The 21,688-nt window shown below is 39.5% G+C and overlaps 1 protein-coding gene across 1 annotated transcript; it reads right to left on the reverse strand.

Annotated features, from left to right (window-relative positions):
- Nucleotides 1–14,598: 14,598 nt before the first annotated feature.
- On the reverse strand, nt 14,599–17,960 carry dusp1 (dual specificity phosphatase 1). The gene is made up of 4 exons (XM_026330997.1): nt 17,283–17,960; nt 16,902–17,047; nt 16,556–16,775; nt 14,599–15,871 (listed from the first exon to the last, which is right to left on the reverse strand). The coding sequence occupies exons 1-4, from the start codon at nt 17,689–17,691 to the stop codon at nt 15,516–15,518; spliced, it is 1,131 nt and encodes a 376-aa protein (XP_026186782.1). The 5' UTR covers nt 17,692–17,960; the 3' UTR covers nt 14,599–15,515.
- Between the last annotated feature and the right edge of the window lie 3,728 nt (nt 17,961–21,688).

Here is a 21,688-nt window from a genome sequence, read left to right on the forward strand (position 1 = left end):
AACAATAAAAATACTGATTCCTCGTTTGGTATCAAACAACACAGCGAGCATAGAAATGCCTTTCAGAAATAATACTGTCACAAAAATCTTTTCAAACTATCTCACCACTTGTAAACCAATGTCTAGTCTAACATCAAGCAGACATTATTTGGGTTCAGGCCCATGGAGATAATGATTTGATTCAGTGTACATCTAAACATATCATTACCATTTCGAAGAGCACACAATACACACAGTATTAGAAACAACTTTGCACAGTGAGTCTTTAACTTTCTATTTGGTTTTACTGAAAAAAAAAACAAAAAAACTAAAAATCATAACGTGAAGATCACAAATGTTGTTTGACCCACGATCTGGGATTGTTATGCTTTTCTGATCTGAAAAAAGAAAGTTGTGGTAGATCTCTAAACTACTACTGATTCTTGCTGACTTGATTTTAGGCCACATGGTTTATGAGAAACTGGTGACATTTGTTAAGTTACAAAATGTCGGACAATCAAATTTTTTTTGGTCTGAAGCAAAGAATGTAGGAATCAATGTTCATATAAAAACTGTAGTTATTAATTTTATTGAGGTTTTATACTAAATAAACTATTATGCTGGCACAAATTAATTTTTCGTGTGTGGGTTTATGTATTTTTTCTGCCTTTATGGGATATTTAAAAACAAATAATGACAGGAAACGTAGGGGTGCAGAGAGGCGGACAACACGCGACAAGGATCCCCAGCTAGAATTGAAGAGGGGACGTTGTGTCCACATGGCACACGTCCACAGTAATGTTACTAGCAGTAATGATAATGGACCGAGATATTGACTGCGATATGGGGAATTTCCTGATTCATTTTCCAGTCTAAATCATGACATTGTGTAACAAGTCAGCCCGTGACATTAAATGACCCCTGGTACTCTAACACAATGGAATCATTTAGGGGAGTGACAGTGAAAAAAATCTTGTATTCCAACATATTTGCTGTTATTGAGAAATTCAAAATATGCTTATCTCCATTTTGTACTTTTCCGTAAAGAACTAACTTTTTGGTTTACAGGAGCCGAAGATGAAACAGTGGCATGGATCCACTAAAATGTTGTTTTAGGCCTCTCTGTCAGTGGGAGACGTGCTAAAAATGGCCTCTCATGCATTAAACCAGATGCACGGACAGTGTTCTTCCTCCATCTGTTCCATTGTCTTAGTGTTCTCTGGGATGAGGAGCGGATGCACCGCCGAAGGAGATGCAGGAAATACTCTTGGCCCAGAACAACGTGGTCAGCTCCTTCTAGTCCTTTTGCTTCAGACACAAGTGCAACCTAAGGGGGTAAATGAGGGTATTCCCTAATGCATAATTCTTAGTGTCACAAAGATTTTTGTTTTGTTTAATGAGAAGGAGCAACAACTGTGGGCCAACAGGGCAAACATTGTTCCACACAATAATTTATTTGCTGTTTTCTTTTTAAACAGTGACTCAACAGTAGTGTGCTTGATGTATTGGAAAATTCATGGATATTGTGCAGTTGTCAGATAGACGCCTCTGATTGGTGGCCAGTCTCAAGGTCTTGGTCATGTTTAACATGACTCCACAAAAATAGCAGGAGGCTCGCTCTTCACTCCACACTCCTGTCTCTCTCCAGAAATAGACATTCTTGTCAAAATGTACAAGGTAAGGCTATAATTTAAATATTGATTATACATTTTAAAAGCAGATTCAATTAAATGAGAGCCTCATAAAGAAAAGAGGTATATAATGCTCAATAAAGAGATGTGACAGTGTATTTTGATTTGAAAGAACGTTTATGTTGGCATGTGTCGAACACTGTAAATATGTGTTTTTGTGGAATAATATTATGAAGGCAGAATGGATGTTGTTGTTGTTTCACTGTTGCACCACAGTTGTAAAAAGACTTGTGCCATATTCACATTAGTTCTGTCATGCATACAGGGGCAAAGCAGTGAATACTTGTGGTATGTACTAAACACGTAATCTATAGCTAAGAAGATTTAAGCCAGTTAAATTCATTAGATTTTATGAAACAGTTTAAAAGGAAATCACCTCCTAAACAGTTTAAGGCTTGTCAGAATTTGCCTTCAGGCTCCCAAATTCTAACCTCTAAATTGCTTCACTCTCAAATATTTGGGAGAGAAGAATCCAAAATCTCATAAGAGGAAGACGAATGGTTTTGGGAAACTGGGATCAGCCCAGACTGGGGCTTTTCAGCTACAACCATTTTACCATTTTAAGCGGTTTCTTTCTCTTTCTCCCCTTTGACGTGCTGCTCATGTAATAGAATTCATCACTGGAGCTAAGATAGCAGTTTATTAATGTTAATGTTCCCGAAAAACTGAACTGAGTTTTCACTCTTGTACTGTACTGGGAGATGTGTTATGGTGCACACATGGAAAGTGTTGGTTTTTTTTTTTTTTTTTTTTTATGTGCACACTGCTAGACACACAGAAACAATTATGAAGTACAGAGCATATACCGACATACACAGTCACTGTCACAAAACACACTTTTGCAATAAAAAGAAAACCAGAATAAACAAGACCTTGACCTCATACAGCTAATAACGATCTAATAAAAGCCCTGGGATTGTAAAGCAGAATGCTATTACCCATAGTCACTCAGTAAACTAAAACAACATTTAATCTTACTTTCAACAGCAATCTGGGAGAAACTCTGGGTTCAAGAAAAGATTTTAACATTTCTACTAAGGGAAAGAAGAACAGCAGCCAGCAGCTGTCATAATATATACTGACCATTGGTATGTTCTGTCTCTCAGTCCCAAAAGAAAGGGCATATAGGGATAGCAGAGAGCTCCATGTACTATATTATATAATCACATATTTCATTCTAACGCTCGTCTCTTTCCATTCCTCTTCAGTGGGTGACAGACCAGAGCTGTACGTAGGGTATCCCACTGCAACTCTAGCTGTCTTGTTTTTTTGTTGTTTTTTTTCTTCTCTGCCCCTCTCTGTCTCGATGTTATGACTGATATGCCCAGCACCCAATTTGCAAGAGAAGGCAGAAAAATCAGACTGGACAAACAGTTCTGATCTGTACCCCCATCAAAGATTATAGAAATAAATTTTCTGCTTCTCTCAGTATGGGATTTATATATGGATGATAAATGTTAGTAAAATAATGTAACTCCACTTGCCTTCACCTTAAGGTTGATGATAGATCCATAAACAGATCCCTGGATCAAAACCAAATGAGCAAACTGAAACAGACGCTGATGCGCTGAACTGTGTATCTCATGTAATTGGACATATAACTGACACTCTGGGGGGCGTAAGTCAAGCCATTCCCTCCAAGAGCTCTGGGTGAATGAATCACTCATGTCAGCTGTCACAAAAGACATTCATGCCACTAGTAGCAGTGTACCAGCAGGTCCAGTAATAACATGCTGTTCTTTTTTGTGTCAAGGGCGATTTTAAGGCCTGCAGCTTTCTTTGCTTAGGCTTTAATGAAGGCAAACAGTGTTGCCTCATGTAAATGTAGCACGCCAACAATCATGTTATTTGTATTGAAAAGGGAAGCCACACAGGAGACAAATTACCTGTCAGCTTAGTGCTACAGTCATGCCTGCATTGTATCCAGAGTGTCTGTGCTGTTTCCTTTCCAGTCCCCGTGTCCTCGTCTGTTGCCCTTTTGCCTTTACTCATCTTTCTCCCCTCAACTATTTCAGTAGCAACATGAAGTCAAAGAGATCGTCCTTATTTCTGTGCTAAAGGTCTTGTGCTGAGGCATGCTCCACGCCTTGCTGCTGGCTTGGGTGGGCGTACGTAATTAGAGAGTAGGTCCTGTTAGTCAAGGTCTCCAGGGAAACACCTGCCATCCATCTCCGGTTCCCATGGAGCAGCTTGAAGCTGTGTGTACTGACTTCTCTGTTAGCTACCACTCTGTTCTGGATGGATGCTCTTCACCGCACACGTCTAGGCTTCATTCTTTCCTGCTACCTGAGGTATTACTTCAACATCACTGATCACTGTCACAAACAGTATGACAGTGAGATGTTCAAAGTTTAACGTCTTTCAGTCATTTGCAAGCGAAACATGATATGCATATCCTCCATTCAGTCTTGGTTCATAAAGAGGCTTCCCCTATTTACTGTTACAGTCATTGACGTAAAGATGCTAATCAAATAGATGATGACAGAACCAGAGGAATCAGCTGTGTTTCAATTTTATCACTATATCTTCAGACAATGAGGAAAAATACATGATGTGAATGGAAAAACATGCCCTCTTCATGACTGACTTGCAGCAACAGAAACATATAAGCAGCAACTGCCCTTCTCTTTTTTTAATTTAGATCAGCTTATTTTGGCTGACCCAGTTAAAGTCCCCAACTAAAATAAACAGTTGTGTGTCTTATTTTTTCATTTTAATAGCAATAAGAGCCTGATGATTGAGAAGGCCGAGTGCTTATTTACACAGTGCCGATGGGATTCATTCACTTATGTGTTTGAATAAAAATATTCAGACAAGTAAGCTCCAAAAAAATATAACCCCACATAACATGTGATTTAGTGGCTTTCATCACAAGTTATGGATATTTGTACACAACATATTCCTGCTTTTTTAATAATCTATGAATCAAGTCCCTTGATGCCAGGTTTAAATGTAAATGTTAATCCTGGCACTACCAAAATCTAGTGACCAGGAATGTGTTGGATTGGATACTGTCCACTATCTGGAAACTCACTACTTAAACGTACCACATACCAGACATCAAAGGCAACTGTCATGGAAGGATTATGAGCCAGTGGGAACTGTAAGCTGATCCTGTGTCCAGGACACTTTGGGACATTACAATGTATAGTATGCAGCTCATATGTTCAAACAGGTAAACAACTCCGCCCCGGAACAGGTAGGGATTACAGCTCTGGAATCTGCGTGTCTCCTTCATCAATGAGATCAGACCTGTGGGTGTCATCAACACCACTTCACATAACCCTTGGGTTTCATATGAAAGGGGAAAACATCGAGGTCAATTTCACAGACTCTCGGGTCACCTCTTACACTTCTACACCACTGAGTGCTTCCGCCCATCTGTGACCCTTTTCCCATTCTCTAATTCCCACCACTGCCGTTAGGTTAGCCACTATCCAAACACTCTGTCCTAACCCCTGTCTCCTCCAAAAACGAGTCTGTAAGCTTTTATTTAGCTTACTCATTATTTACTTTCCCTGTCCCTGCAGCTGATCTTCCCTTTTTCCCATTCCCTGGCCCCGCTCTCTTGTCATGACATTGGCCTGTGACACATGTGGGAATTTTCTGTGGGGCCCCTGCTTTGGACAGGACACTGATATACTGAGAGTGCTGGGTGACGGGGCTATTTTGGGAACTTGTAAATATGAGCACTTCCTTTTCTAAAGTGTATCTAATCTCCTTGAGGATTATTAGCAACACGAAGTAATACAGATGCATATTGTGCATGCAGTATTTCTCTTATCATCTCTAGCACAGCTCCTCCCACTCACTGAGTCTAAATCAGTGATGTATAGTAAAGCTGAGCTGCAAAATAGCAACCACCACCCTGATCTCACCAATTCTAACTTTAAAAAACATAGATTTACAAGTTATAGGACAGTGAATCTGGATCTCTCTTACAAGCTGCCTTCATCAGCAATTGTACTTCTGTCTCTATAATAGCATTTTCAGGTGCTTCCACACATTTGGTCCAAGTTTTATGAAGAACATCTGGCTCACAGTTTTAAGGACGCCAAAATCCTCTCCCCTGTCTGGAAATGAGGAGGCAAGACAAGGAGCAAAACAGGGAGGAACCATTATTGAACTGGAACTGCAGAGGAGGAAGCTCAGATTGTGATAAGGGAGCTCTGGAGCCAGCTGCCAGCCTTTAAGCTTCAAACAGACCTGGTTGAATCAGATGAACTGGACTGGACTGTACTGGATTTCCTTACACTGTATTGTCAGCTATATTGAATACTAAGATGCATAAGCTAAATGACCAAAAATGATCATCAGGGCTGAAACTATTAGATAATTAATTGAAAATATTATAAAGAAAGTACTTATCAAGCAAAAACATTTGCTGAATTTATCTTCACAAAAAGTTAGGATCTGCAGCCTGTCTCTGTTTTATATGTTTTATATGTTATCATCAGAACAACTATAATAAAAACAACAATAATCTCAAGATCCCTAACAATAATTATTAAAATTAGCCTCAGTGGCAATAATAAGAAAGGCCGAACAACTGACTTGCCCTGTTCATAAAATTTAAATCAACATTAAAATTGTATGGCCACTGCTTTCATGATAACAGACCCATCAGTAAAGGAAATTAATAGGTGATATATATGTTCAGTGAATATTACTGATAGAATGATGATGTGTCTCATTTTCATTCTCTTTCCTCTACTCCTCTATTTCACTGTCGTGCAGAAACACACACTCACACAGTCAAGAAGTCTTAAATAATTAAGATGGTGCTGAATGTTTAACTGCCTCCCCTTATGCCACCCAAGAGCTTCATCACATGGAATAAAAGTGGCCAAGGTCATACTCACACACACAGGACACATCTTTATTTTGCTTTGAATTCATTCAGATATGTGTTTTAGATACTTTATGATATGACAAATTAAGGAAAGATGTAATCTGAAAACATCAGATGAAACAGTCATGATGACAGATCTTTGTGTAATAGATCAACTCTGACCTGAAATCCTATCCTCTGGTTTTCTCCACGACTGCTTTTCTTTCTGCGCTTTCATCCTCTAGTGAAAGTCTGATGGTATCAGGTCTTCTGCTGACATCATGGCTTAGCGAGAGAGTGCCAAATAACACTTAATACAGAGCCCAAACATAACACAGCACATAATGGGTACCATTACTCTTCATACAGAGGACCACCTGTACTGTCCAGCATTCAAATATAAGAACAGGCCTTAGCAGACGTACGACAACCACACCTGCTAATTTAGGCAACAAGCCGACAGCAGCCATTACAGTGTATGATGTGTAGGATGTTTAAATAGAAACAATATTCTAATACAAGAGGAAAAAATGATGAAAGATGTAACGCAGCATCAATGCCTATGAACCTCTTTGTTGAAAAAGTCAAATCAAGTGAAGTCCTGATTGTTTTTTGGCCCCCCTCCCAACTTTGCAATATACTGGCGCCACCTAGTGATCAATATTGAGATCAATATGAGAATAACAACATTAAAAAACTTTAGTGGTTATGTGTTTAAAGCATTCAGAGAGACTGATAAAAATGCAACACGAGAGTAAACTTTACAAAAAGACAGCATGACCTACTGAATAAGGACAATAATGTTGATGAACAGAGATAGGAATGGAAGCAAAAGACAGAGATAATGAAATCCTGTCCTACTGGGTTTCAAAATACTGTTTGTTTTATTTTCTTCTACATTACATTGTTGTCCAGTGACGTCCTTTTTCTGTTCTCACAAATATTAAGTCTTGTTTCCCATCACCCTGCAGGGGTCTGGGAAAACTATGACATCACCAGAGGCCTCTGTGAGCCACACAGGCCTCAGAGCTGCAGCAAATGAGCGACAGGCATTTCCTGTCTGTCTAAAGCAACAAATAACAAAGTTTAATTAATATCAGATGTGGCAAGACTGAACAAGATCAAATATGTGAATAATAAAGTAGTCCTCAGTGCACAGATAGTAAAATGCGATACATCTTTACTGTTCATTCACTGCACTTTGCCCTTAAACATCAGCTTCATTGCCTTTGTACTTGTTTTATATTGTATTTTTATTGTATTTGCTATTACTCTGTAAACCGTAAAACTGAAGAAATACAGTGTCATTACCCTGTATACTGTATAGCCTGATGGTGGCAACATTGTACCTTATGGTCTTGTCTTTTTAACAAACCAATGGTTAGGATTAGGGTTAGGGTTATAGGTTATCATTAGACCACAGTTCTTTTTATTACTATATTATTATTATTATTATTATTATTATTATTATTATTATTATTATTATTATTATTATTATTATTATTATTATTATTATTATTTGGCACTGGGAAGATTAAGATTATACAACAATAATAACAACAGCATTAAATTGTAACAGTAAGGCTTTACTCTGATGCACCCTGGAACTAGCCGTAATAATTTTCTGTTGTTTTTAAATAATAAACAGGTTTAAGTCAGATAATAGACACTCAATTGACAAAAAAGCTTGAGGTCTGGCTTACCTTGTGTGGTGCAGTTAATTTTCTTTTCTTTGCTGGAAAGAACCAAATTGCACAAGCCAGAATGACCATACAGGTGTGAAGTCTGGCTGTTTCCCATGCTGTTTAACTCCAATATAAACCTTTTCTATTTAAAGAAGCAATTTACCAACTAAAATAAGTTTTACTCTGGGAGTCTGGCAGGCTAGTAGGTGATCTCTTGGTAGTGTGAATCTGGTTTTCTGAAACTGCACTCTGTTAGTATCAAAGCCAAATCCCGCCTGAAATTTGAAGATGTGTATACAGGAGCACGTGTCTACTGTTATCTATTTATTCTGTCCAATAAAATCCAGTCAGGGAGGGGAATGTACGTTTAGTCTGTGGAGAAGTGTGTGTGTGCGTGTGTGTGTGTGTGTGTGTGTGTATACACTGCAGACCGTTAACTATACACATGGCATTGGAAGGAAAGACTGGTGACTTTAGCTGCAGCCCACACACAGTTTCTAAAAAAGGTGAAGTGGGCGTGCACTGTAACATTCCTGTCCTGAAGCGGAGGGCGCGAAGTGATGTTTGGGGAAGAAAATGTGCTTACCCCTTGTATTCCTAGCACACAGCTCTGTCAAAAGGCAATTGAAAGGAAAATGAACAGAAACAGCAGCCACTTATCATGATATAATGTAATGGACCATTGGTCACAGTAGGAAAAGTACAAATATAAATGAATGATGGCTGAAATCCACTTAGCTGCTTTAGTTTCAGAGTTCTTTGTGCAGCAGTGACTAATGAAGTATTCAGGTGCTTTACATGGCTAAATGCTGCAATACTCGTGCACAAATACAAGTTAAAGCATTCATTCTGAGTCACAAATATTACAACTACATTAGGATCAACAAATGTTCTTAAAATGAAAAAAGTACTTCTCATTATAAAGAATGGCCACTACCAGTATAGAAATTGTTATAACTCAATTTTTATAACTTATCACTGATCTGGTTCAGACAAAGTTTAAATGTTGTAGCTGGTAGTAATTGATGTTTATTTTAACAACTTAGGAAGTAGTGGAGTGAAAGTAAAGTAAATGTACATTGAAGTCATGCCTAGTAGTAAAACCTGTAGTATTCCTACTCTGACTATTCCAAATGTCTGCTGTGGGAAAAAGTGTGTTGCTTTAAATGAGTCAGACAATGATTTCCCCCAAATCATTATATATTTCAAAATTAACAAGGTTGTTTTCAGACATACAAGAATTAAATCTAGCATGAATCCACAAAGCAGGGCTCTTTACCTGACACTGAATTCTTCTAGTATTAAAGTCATTGGCATTTTTTTCTGCTTTAACGTGTCAAAATATGAAAATGATTGACTATATTATAACCTACAATGTGTTATTACAGTACATATTACCATTTATTTTGTAAGGGTAATGTTATCAGCATTTGAAGCTAGATTTTTGTTTACTGTACTTATTTCCTCCTATTGCAGTTGATCATTAACTTCATATCAATGTAATGAATACAGATGGCTCAAGTGAACATATTTCCCTCTAAAACATGGGTTACAGCCCCTCCATCAGCAGCGATACTCATTAGCAGTACTAGAAAAACGTCAATAGTTTGAGTCAGAATTGCTTGAATTTAAACAGTAAAAGTCCAGCTCAGAGCAGCATATTTCATCTATTGCACTTGTTGATCAGCAGCTATTCACTGCTGTGGAAACTATTAGCACAAGGAGTATAAGGTCAGTCAAACATTGACATGTTGGCATCAGAGCTGGAGCAGCCGCTGTTCCTCCTCAGGCAACTGATCTTTTTGTTAAAGTATTTTGACACTTATAATAATTTTGTAGTATTTCAGTATTTTAATTTACAACTTTTTGGATTACCTCAACATTTGCTTTAGGTACAGTTATCAACACAGCAGGTCATTATTACTCTCATATTACTCTCATATTAATACTGTCACATGAAAACTAGTTCCTGTCATGTCTGATCCTTGTTTTAGTCATGCTGAGGATTATAAAGAACATAGCATTCTCTATATAACATTAAATACTAAATACTGAAGTGTGTTTCTTGCCAAATTTGCAAAATAACAAACAAACTGTTATTAATGTTATGAACCCACAACACAGTCTTTCTGTAGTCTTCTCTTAAGAGTCAGGAGCTTTTGATTTGTAATGCATATTATTTTCCATAAGATGGCGCTCACACTGTGAACTTGGAAGACAACATTGCTCAGTATCAATTCTGTCCGTTGAGCTCATGTTCACACATTTGAACTGGTTGCGCCTGCTGAATTCTTCCAGTATTAAAGTCATTGGCATTTTTTCCTGCTTTAACGTGTCAAAATATGAAAATGACTGACTTATATTATAACCTACAACAAAACTGTGCGTTAATTCAAAAGAATCCAGTTTTCAAGTTTCGTTCCCAACACATCACTGCTAAATTGAAACACATGGAATTAGCCAGATTTATCATTTCATACATCATACATTTTTAAGACATGTTTTCTTTTTGTTCTTTTGTTGTTTTTTTTTTTTTTTTTTTGCTTGTGTTTTTGTAGCTTGATGCATGAAATACAGATAAGTGAAATTGACAGTGCAACAGTGTTGTTTTATGGTAATGGAGTTATGATATGATGACGAAAACATGACAAAAACTGAAAAAAGGGGACACATTTTGTCAAATAACAACCTTTCTCTTACTACATAAAAAACTCTTAACCTGTGCCAGCTCCATTTATTTAATTAGTCAATTAGCTTTTGCTTTCAATCAAAGAAATCTACACCAGTAAGGCCACATGGATTGCAGTCAGTTTTTCTTTGACCTGCTGCAGCTTCTAAGTCAGCCTTTGCATAAGCAGGATCAGGGCTAAGATCCAGGATATTTCATGCTTGCCTTTGCCCAGGGCACTCAAATCTCTAAAGCATGATTTATACAGCTAATGTTAGTGCATTACTTTGTCACCAATGGAGACCGACTCTTTCTTCAGTTTGTTTGTTATTGTCATCACTGTCAACAGCCTCTACTTGCATCAGACACATGCCGTTTCCACCTTTGGTTTGACCACAACAACACAGCGTGTTGGTTTTGTAATAGCTGTTTATGATGCTTTCAGGTCACAGTTTCCCCGTAGTGTTTTCCTGTAGTTTAGCAGCCAAGCACATCTGCATGCAGCTTGATGATTTATGAGTGCCCATATGCATATTCTTTAGGTCTGACCTCATCTGCCCAGAGTGCAGTCAGTGTAGAAGACAGGATGCCAGACATTCCTTGAATACTCCACACAGGATCTCACTGCAGCTTGTGAACGCCACCTTGTACCTCCAGTGAGTGGAAAAATACAGGCTCTGTCCAGAGTCAGCCGCAGGACTGAGGTTCTTGGTGGATTGAAAGGTGTCTTATTTCAAGTCATTCAAAAATCTAATATTTTTTATGATTATTAGAAATTAAACATTGTTATTTCTGCACATCAGCTTGTTAATTTGTTGTTTTTTTTTTCAACATTACAACATAGTGTTTGAGAATAATGAACCCCTATCTAGATGTGATCTGCACAGGTGGAACTATCGTGAACACAATAAGAAATATACATCTTAAAATGCCCTGGAAGTTAAAGCTACAAAAAATAAATTTTCCACCATTGTTTTACATTCCAGACAGGGCTGTTAAAGGAAGGGAAGCCCTGCTGGCAAGGAAAAGCCACTTCACTAAAGCTATATGTAATGGCCTGACATTCCTCGAGTTCTACAAATCTTTGGCTATCACGTCACAGGTCTGACCTTATCTCAGCTCCTGTCACGCAACACCAGCTTGTCTGGATTCTTTTGCAGAGTTTGCTGTGGAATTTAATGAAAAGATTTGGTGGATAGGTGGTTTCATTGTCGTTCTTTATCAACAGCTCTCTTTCTCAAGCCACCTTCATCATTTCCTGGTTGATTTATCCAAAGTTTTTCAAGCTTTACAGGTTTTAGTTAGGAGACACTGGTCAGGTTCCATGAAGGTTCCATGCTGACCCTGATTACAACAATAGCCACATGAGATTTGGCATCTGGTACAACAGACTGTGCGTATGTGTGTGCACTTGGTGTTTATGCAAAAGTTAGAGCAATGCTTCCGCCACAGCATGGTGCAGAGGCCTCTCTGTCACAGTCATAATCCTCTTAGAGACTTACTGCAGGTGAGTACTCTGCCATGACATCAATGTGTGGACTAAATCTTCTCACCCAGGATATTGTGTGTGCATGTGTGTGTGTGAGACTTAATCCAGTTTCAAGGTACAATGAAGTGTGAGAGGTGTAATTACTTAGCAGCCTGTAGTAATCATATTTCAAATCACATTCATGCAGGAATGTGTCAGGTTAATTATGTGTGGAAGGTTGTAGTCTTCAGTATGATGATCTGATGCTATGAAAAAAAAAATCCCATTTCAAACTAAATTGAGGTGTGAATTGAATACAGAAGCAGAAAGTGGATGTCAAATAAACTCACTCTTGATCAACTTATCAGCTTTCCACAGCTACTGAGTTGCAAACAATCAGTGAGAGCCTGAAGAACAGAGCCACATATCTGCAAACTAAAACAGTGAACCATCTTTAGCTTGGATTAGAGAAATGGGTATGTGGCATAATTGTGTGAAAAACACATGAAACTAACAGATTTGATCTAACCAGGATGATGTCAAAAGGGGGTGGGATTGTGTGTTCTTCTCACAGCAGCAATGTCTGACACGTTATATAACCATTGTTTCGTTAGGATTGTGTTAATTAAAATGACTTTGAAGTCAAGTCAGAGCTCAGTTGCTAAATGAAACAGCCAATTGACAACACAGTGAAACCAGCAAATGACGTTATGGTCAATTCTGCTGCTGGTACTGAGAATATGATTAGAAAGCACTAAAAGATGTCAGACTTGACTTTGTACTTTGCTGTTTTACATAACTCACTCAAGATTAACAGGCATGTTTCCTGATGCTCTCAAACACGTACACACCTAAAATCACTTTAATGTCCCTGACCTGGCAACTGACCAAAAGCTTTTTGTTTTTCTCTACAACACACCCTCTTCAGATCATAAAAGGTGCCCAACAACTTTCACACACATATAGACACAAACACACACTCCTGCCAGCCTCCACCCTTACAACAGGAAATGTAAAAACAAAAAGACGGATGGGCTGGTTGGTGTGGGGGGAATAGGGCTGGTGGTGGTGAGGAGTTACACATATGTCCCTAAAATCACAGCTTGTCTGAGGAAGCAAACTAATGAATGGGCCTTTAATCACAGACGCATCATCGCTGCTGAGGTCCCCTTTCAGTGACAAATGTTTGAATTGCTGTCAGATGAGTAGTGAAGGTCAGTGTTTAGAATAAAAATTGCCATTATTGTCAGAATCCATGTATTTATAGTGAAATTATTCTCAGAATTTGAGTTTTTTTCTCTTAATCTTGGCTTTATTAGATGCTGACAGTTGTTTTGTACTGTGAGCATTTGGGGTATAATCATCAGCAGCTCTAGAGGATGTTTTCTCCTGTTTCTCACACCCTACCAAGGGTCACAGCCAATGTTTTGGCTAATTTGCAACCCAAACATATTCCTTTCCTTTTCACGGTCGTCTGTGTCCCCACCTCCCCATTAATGTGTGAGGCAGGGGACACAAGGCGGGTGCTTGACTGAGCCCTGAAAGCTCTTTAGTTGTCACACTTTTCCCAAACGCCTTGCAGCTGCTCCTATTGTGGCCGCAGAGAGAGGGCTCCTTAGCTGATTCTTTAAGCCCCCTGCTGTTGGCCTGGCCTCAGATGGGCTCATAGAGAGGGAGTGTGGCCTGAACAACGGCCAACACCATGACATCATGCGTCTTATGTTGCTAATATCCTTGTGCAGATACATGATAGAATTCCATCACATAGGAAACTTAAGAAAGGACGGATTTTTTTTCTGACATGCCAATAGGTCATATGGTTTCCTCTTGCTGTTTTTAGAAATACATAAACTTGAAACTGTTAGTCAACTATAAGTGCATTTATCAGCAAGTAATTTTAAAGTTTTAAATTGTGATCAACATTTTTTTTTGTAAAACATTTATAAAACGTTATTGATCAATAAATTGATGAAAAGCATGATTACTTGATTGCTGGTGATTTGTGGATACAAAAATGTTTTTAGTTTTGTTAATAAAATTTTTCTTTCTAACGTAAATTAGTGTAATTTTTATCACCCTGGGATTTTGTGTTCATTCCAAAGATATATGAGATCAACTGGCTGGGGCTTATTGGCATATGCTTGGAGACCTACATGTGTATACTACAGATGTCAAGTAAATTAATCTGTGTTGTCTAAAATTATGATGGTGCTTGATTGTCACCGGACATTATGAGCCACTAGGAATGATAAGATGTAAAAAAAAAAATCTCCAACTGAGTACAAAAGTCAAATGAGATTTATTTAACAGTATAAAAACATTTAAAATAAACATGAAAAAATAGATATGATTAAGAAATATATTACTTTAGTTCAATAAATATGTCAGACTGCAGACAACCAGGACTAGGCAGCCCCATTTTAGTGGTTTCTGGGGCTCTGTGTGTCTCAGTGCTGCATCACACAGTACAGAAACATGAGGTATTTAATGGTTGGTTTCCCCAATGTGTCAGCATCCTCAAGGTTTCATGATGTCTTGAAAGGAAGGTATTTGCATTTACATTGGCAATCCCCATTCAACTCTCAAACTGAACATAAAGATTTCTGCCACATTTACACTGAAAAGAGGGGGATACATTCATTGTTCGTCAAATTTGGAGTTCTTTCAATGTTGTGTGAGACAATACGTTTATACAGCTCTTTTTAACAAGTACATCAAGCAAAATGAACATTTGAAAGGACAAGCCAACATTTCTGAGACCGCTGTTAGCCCTCTTCATTTTGTTTAGATCAGAAATGATTGTGATTATCAAAAGCCACTGTCTTCAAGAAAACAAATCTTTTGAATTATAAATATTCAGATACTTCTGACTTCCTTTAATAGGAATAACCTATCTGGTCTGCTATCTTTTCAGCCATTTCTCAAGCCATCTAGGATAAAAACTGTGGAGGACTTTCACATTTAGGAGTTTAAACAACAATACTGCCTGATGGTAGTAATCAAATCTCCCCTTGAAATTATGAGGCCAGCAAGTCACAAGAGTCAAACTTACTGACCCCGAGCAATAGTTTCCCCATTCTGTTTAGTGATACCTGTATCACCTTAAAACGGATCAGTATCAGGACTGTATTTTGTGCACAGCTCTCTGCAGAGTCACTTGTCAGTATCAGTTCAAGTCTGAACGACACTTTTCTCAGCAGCTGGGAGAGGTGGTGATGGGACTGTGGAGGAATGAGAGCTGACCAGCTGACGTGTGCACAGGGATGGAGACGGGGAAATTGAAGACAGTGCTGCTGTTGCTCATAGCTGGACTGCCTGCCTCTGATGAGCAGGTAGACGAGGCCAGAACCTGGGACTCAAACTGGAGCAACTGACCCATGAAGCTAAAGTTGGGGGAGATAATGCTGCGGCGCTGCTTGACAAACTCAAAGGCCTCGTCCAGCTTCACACGGTTGGTCCGCATGAGATATGCAAGGCAAATGGTGGCGGAGCGGGAGATGCCTGCTTGACAATGCACAAACACACGGCCTCCTTTATTTCTCACAGAGTCTGGGGGGAACAAGAGAGACAAAGCATGATTAGTGGACTGTAAACAGCTATGATGTGATGAAATATACAATGGGGGTTTAAACTCCGCTTGTCACAGGAAACCACAACCACAAAGGTCTCTGCAGCACTTTGAGCTACTATTTAAATTCAACCATGTTTATTAAGACACAGAAACACAGTTTGCAGCATTTGAGCTTGTGGGGGTTATTCCCAAAGGAGGCGGTCTGAATGGACAAAGGAGGGGAACAGGCCCCTGCTGGGGGTATTGATCTGGGAGGAAGGCAAATAGTGAGTGAGGAGAAATTATCTTTTGTTCTGCCAGAACAAAGAGTGGCGTGGAGGGAGCTATTCAAGCCCAGCCAGCCTACCGACTACAAAACTAGTTTGGGGCCACTGCCCTGCGATTCATTAAACTGGGACATCCCTCTTTCTAAGCCTGAGAGGTGGCGATGATGTAACCGCTATTGTGGTGAAGTGGGGAGCCTTTGCTGAGCCAGCTGGTCAGTTTTGGAGGGAACTTTTTGAAATTTAAATCCAGCAGTCAAGGAGTGATGTGAAGGAAGGTGGGGGTTGGGTGTTTGCGTTGCTTGCCATCAACGGGCTCAGGGGGCAACAGCTGTTATAAGCACTCACATTTGGCAGCAGAGGGAGTGTGAAGCGAGTAAAAATAGTGGATGCACTCACCAATAAACTCTATTGCCTCATTGAACCAAGAGCTGATATCAGCTTTGTGGTTGTCCTCGACAGGGATGCTCTTGTAGAGGAAGGAGTCCTCAAAGTGGTTGGGGCAGTTTGCAGAGACGTTGATTAGAGCAGTGATCCCCAGCATATCTAGCATGTCTTTTCTGGAGGCATGGTAAGCACTGCCGAGGTACAGGAAAGGCAAGATCTCTACAGGACCCCCCTTGATAGAGAAAACATAAACAAGACAACCTCATTCAGTCCAGTAGCTCCAAGAGTTCAACCGAAAGTAAGAAACAAAGCAAAAAGGCTCATGTTGGTCTATCTTTATAAAAATAAAAGTACAAACCTGATCATATAAAGGAGTGTTGCATGGACTACAGCTTGGGTCTGCACTCCCAGGGTGGCTGGAGCTCAGAGGGAGACTCAGTCCCTGAGGTGGGGAGGGTTTGGTGCACATCTCTGGATACTCTGTTGAAAACGTGTCAAATCCACCTGGAAAGGGTGAAAAGGGGATATGTGAGATCAGAGGACATGGGCATAGCATGTACATTTAAATATGGGTCTCCAGAAAGGTGACAGCTGCTCATCGGGCTATTTTGGAGCGCTGTTTACTCCCGCACCAGCTGGTATGGTGACAGCTGTAATCCGCATTTGTTGTTCCGTTGTTAGGATACAGCGAAACAAATGAGTGGGACTTTATTAACAGTAAAGCTCGTTTCTTGCTTACCTTTAAGAACAAAAACACTGGCTCCGCGGGGGTCGCGACACAGCGCCGTGACAGCAAGCATCAGTGTCCCGTCTTTCTTTGCGTGGCTCAGGTCCAAACTGTGATCGTCAAGCAGCACCACGGACTGGTACTCCCCGGAGAGCAGCCGGTTCCTGGTGTCCTCGTTGGGGACGATGTGCTCCAGTCCCAGACCCCCCCTGGCTCTCCTACGTACTATGGTGCTGAAGCGCACGTTGGTGGAGCCCGATATATGGGACGAGTTGAAGGACAGAAAGGAGCGGCAGTCCAGCAGCAGGCAGTCCGGGACGTCGCCGTCCAACAAACGACGGAGGGACGCACAGTCGATGGTGGGGACCTCCATTATGACCATAGTAGGACGGAAGGATAGAAACGATAAATCCAAATACATAAAGCTTGTACGGCAGAAAAACTGAAGATTGAGGTTTTGTTAAAAAAGGCTTTGTCCCCAAGAAACTAGTTTGAAGCGGCGAGTCCTTTGTTCCGCACACACGACACAAACAAGAGAAAAAGTTTTAAGACTCTGAAAGTTGGTCCTTTCCTCTTCTTGAGTGTTGAGGTGGTTTCGGTGCCTGTGCTTCTTCTTTAAAAGTTTAATAAAACCAACTTTACAGTAAGTAGCTTCTGCCTGTGAGCGCTTTCAGATGGGTTTATATATCGCCCGTGCTTGTGAATGAGAGGTCACTGACGTCAGACGGCCGCCCCTCGTGGCGCCGAGCCAGTTCTGCTGACGTCATCAAGCCCGCCCCGAGTGCAACAGGGCCCAATGGGGCTCGCGCACATGCGGGACATTTCTGTACAGGCGTACCGCACGTACACGAGCACGCGGTGTCAGACAAGTTTTCGCCGGCTTAGAGGACTGCTGTTGTTTTCTTTCCTTTTCTATCGTTTTCTTTCTTTCTTCCTTTCTTTTTTTTTCTTTCTTTCTTTCTTTCTTTCTTTCTTTCTTTCCTTTGGTGACGCATGATGTTGTGACAAAAACACAACAGTAGCTTACACCTTCGTCAACTGTCCACATTCACATTTCCCCTGAACACAAAATACAAAACATATGTTTACTGAGTTAGTTCTTAGAGCCTCAGTGATAGGAAATATGGGCTGCAAAAGATTATTAATTTAGTCATACCTTTGATGATCTCAGAACTTCATGCTGTCCAAATAAATCCTAAAAATACTCACTTCATGTTGATGACAGTTTAATAAAAACCATATATCTATCTGTGTGAGTCAGTCAGCAACAATTTGTGTACAAGTTTTTGGATATTTTCTACAGAGGGAAATTGGTCATAATGGGCAACGTCCAAATAAATTTGTTGGTTAAAGTCACTACAACTAATCCATTTGAATTGCCTGGTTGATTTTAATAACATCTTAAGAACTATTCTCTTTGTCATTTGCCGAATGTCATAATATTAATCCAGCTAATGAATGATTCATTATATTTCCGTATGACTGTTTGGATTGATTGTTTATCTATTTGATATTCAGATAAGTTATATTTAGTCATATCCTGGTCCAATAAAACTTCACAATCATCATCAATATAGTAGTTTTATCATACCTAATAATGATTAATCTTGTGTTTGAGTATTTGTGTCAAATATCTGTATGTCAGTAAATAAGGAATCTCCAAATTTTCCATGATGTTAGTGTTTAATTAGATTTCAATTTTGCCTCTTCACCTGACAGTTGACAAAATAACAAGATAATAAGTAAATATCTGCAAAGGGTGTCATAAAAGTTTATTGTTTGTTTTTATTAGTCAGAGGTACATAGTGTTCAATACCCCGAAAGCAAAGGCTAACCATAAAAGTTAATCACTGTATAGAAATCTGAAGTCCAGTGAATTTCCACATGCTGAGAAACAAAACACTGGTCTACCAGGAAGGCAACAGCAGATGGAGACTTTCTGACCTGTCAGTTTTGTTGTTGTGATCTAACTGAAACATATACATAAGGTGTTTTTCCCAAAATTGAAAAAGTATATATTAAAAAAACAAACGTGATTGCGATCACCCTGGGAAACCCTTTTCATCTAGCCGTGTGGTTTGCTGACTCAGTGTGGGTAACACTCCTGTCTCATAAAAAGGAACTGGGAGGATCATTACTGACAGACAGCAGCCATGGGTGCGTCAAAGTCTTCATCTCTTGAAACTGCACAGCAGAGACAGTTGTTTTGTTGTGAAACAAATGTTTTCCATGCAGACATAAAAACAGAGTATAGCTACATGCTCCCTATCTCATTTGATTTTCAGCTCAAACATGACACCTTTTATTTATTACGAACAAATGACATTATTACACTGTACAGAACAGTTAATTTATTTGTAATATGTAATAAAGTCTTTATAAATCAAATATCATGCTGTATTTAGGGGGATTAGCTGTGTCTTGCTTCAAAAGATCAGGCTGACACACACTATATAGGCCATGATGTCATTCTCGCTTTACTGTAACCCATACAGGTGAGGACTTTCTGCCCTGGTGAATCCACATTCATACTGTTTTGGCCATATGTTTCACGTCTAGCAAGGGGAAGGTAGATGTGTTATGCAAGGAAGGAAGAGAGGCCAGGTAGGGGAAGCTTAAACAACAAAAACTTAACCAATCACAGCAGAGTGCAAAAACTCTCTAGCTGGTTTAAACTCACACTCCTGTGTGATGAGTCAACTGTGAGGCACATGCCACAGAGCTGGAATGTTACACACTATGCACCGGAAGAGGGTCGAACAGGCTCTGAAAACAGTTTGTACCCAAACATTTTGTCCTAACTGTAAATGCGTCTTTTGTCAACTCATGAAGTGATGGGCTTAAGAGCTGGAGGTTAGGAAAGAAACAAGACACCCAGAGTAGGGGAGAACAGAAACAGCTACTGCAACATTGGCCCGATGAAGAAATTGTGTATTTACATGAAGTTGAGATGAAGTTGAAAATATTCATTCCCCCCCCTCATTCATTTATTGGTATAAGACACTATGGTTTCCAACATTTCTATGAACATACTACAGAAACTTCAAGCAGTCCAATGCATGTATCATATTTTCTTTTACCGGCAATTACCAGCAAATGTGACAACATTTATCAATGCAAATGTTACCGGACAGTTGTTATCAATGTTACCAGACAAAAAATGTCAATGTGTGTGTGCTGCTGTTGTGTAGTATATCCATCCATCCATTATTTATACCTGCCTATTCCTAACCAGGGTCCCAGGGATCAGCTGGAGCCTATCCCAGCTCTCTTTGGGTGAAAGGCAGGGGTACACCCTGGACAGGTCACCAGTCCATCACAGGGCCACATAGAGACAAACAACCTCACACACTCACACTCACTCCTATGGGCAATTTAGAGTCACCAATCAACCTGACATACATGTTTTTGGACTGTGGGAGGAAACCAGAGTACCTGGAGTAAACCCACGCAAGCACGGGGAGAACATGCAAACTCCAAACAGAAAGGCTGGGTTGAGAACCCAGGACATTCCTGCTGTGAGGCCACTCAGCCACCATGCTGCCCCTGTGTAGTATATGTGACATAATATTGAAATTGACGTCTGAAAATAGAGCCTGGTTTGTTGCTATGTTTTTAATTCCCATAATTATAGCTGTAACCAACTACTGCTCTCATCCAGAAAGGGAAGTGAAATAGAGGATGACAGAGAGGCATTTCCTTTGGTCTGGACTCACTGTCAGTTGCAATCATTGCTGCCTGTTTACTGTCATTGTCACTAGAGGCAACAACGGAGCCATCGGTGGGAAAACACAGGGCCTGTCCTGCTCAGTGTCTCAACAACGGACATGTTATGGGAGAAAAAACATTTGGTTTCATGTCGATATAAGTCTGGGAAGACCAAAAATAAATAAATACTTAAATAAAAGAAAAGAAAAAAGAAATCTTTTGATGATGATGTGGACTTTATGTGGATTTTCTTGAATGACAGATAGAAAGACATAAAGCTCTGTTTCTGGGTTGTGACATTAATGACACAGGTTTATACAGGTTAATTCTTTGAGACTATGAAATTAGTAATTACATGCAGACTTTTCTAACAACGTAGTATGACTTACCTTGTCAACCACACAGTGTAGTCCATGTGTTTGAGGAGAAGCATTTAATGTCACCACAAAAATACAATGTATTGATGATAACATTATACTGTTCCATTTTTATTGCAGGATATGTATTGCAAGTTACTATGTGTACATATTATGTTGTATATAAATTTTATAGGTATGGTGATTTATGGTAATATATGGTGACTTATTTTTCAACAGGTCAGGGACAACTGATGAATTTGTATGAGCATTTCAAGCTAACTCTGTCTCATTCACATTATTACAAAAAACATATATGTTAAAATGGCCTAAAATGTAGACCGCCAACTCTAT

The sequence above is a fragment of the Mastacembelus armatus genome, chromosome 10 (genome assembly GCF_900324485.2).
Source record: "Mastacembelus armatus chromosome 10, fMasArm1.2, whole genome shotgun sequence".
NCBI lineage: Eukaryota > Metazoa > Chordata > Actinopteri > Synbranchiformes > Mastacembelidae > Mastacembelus > Mastacembelus armatus.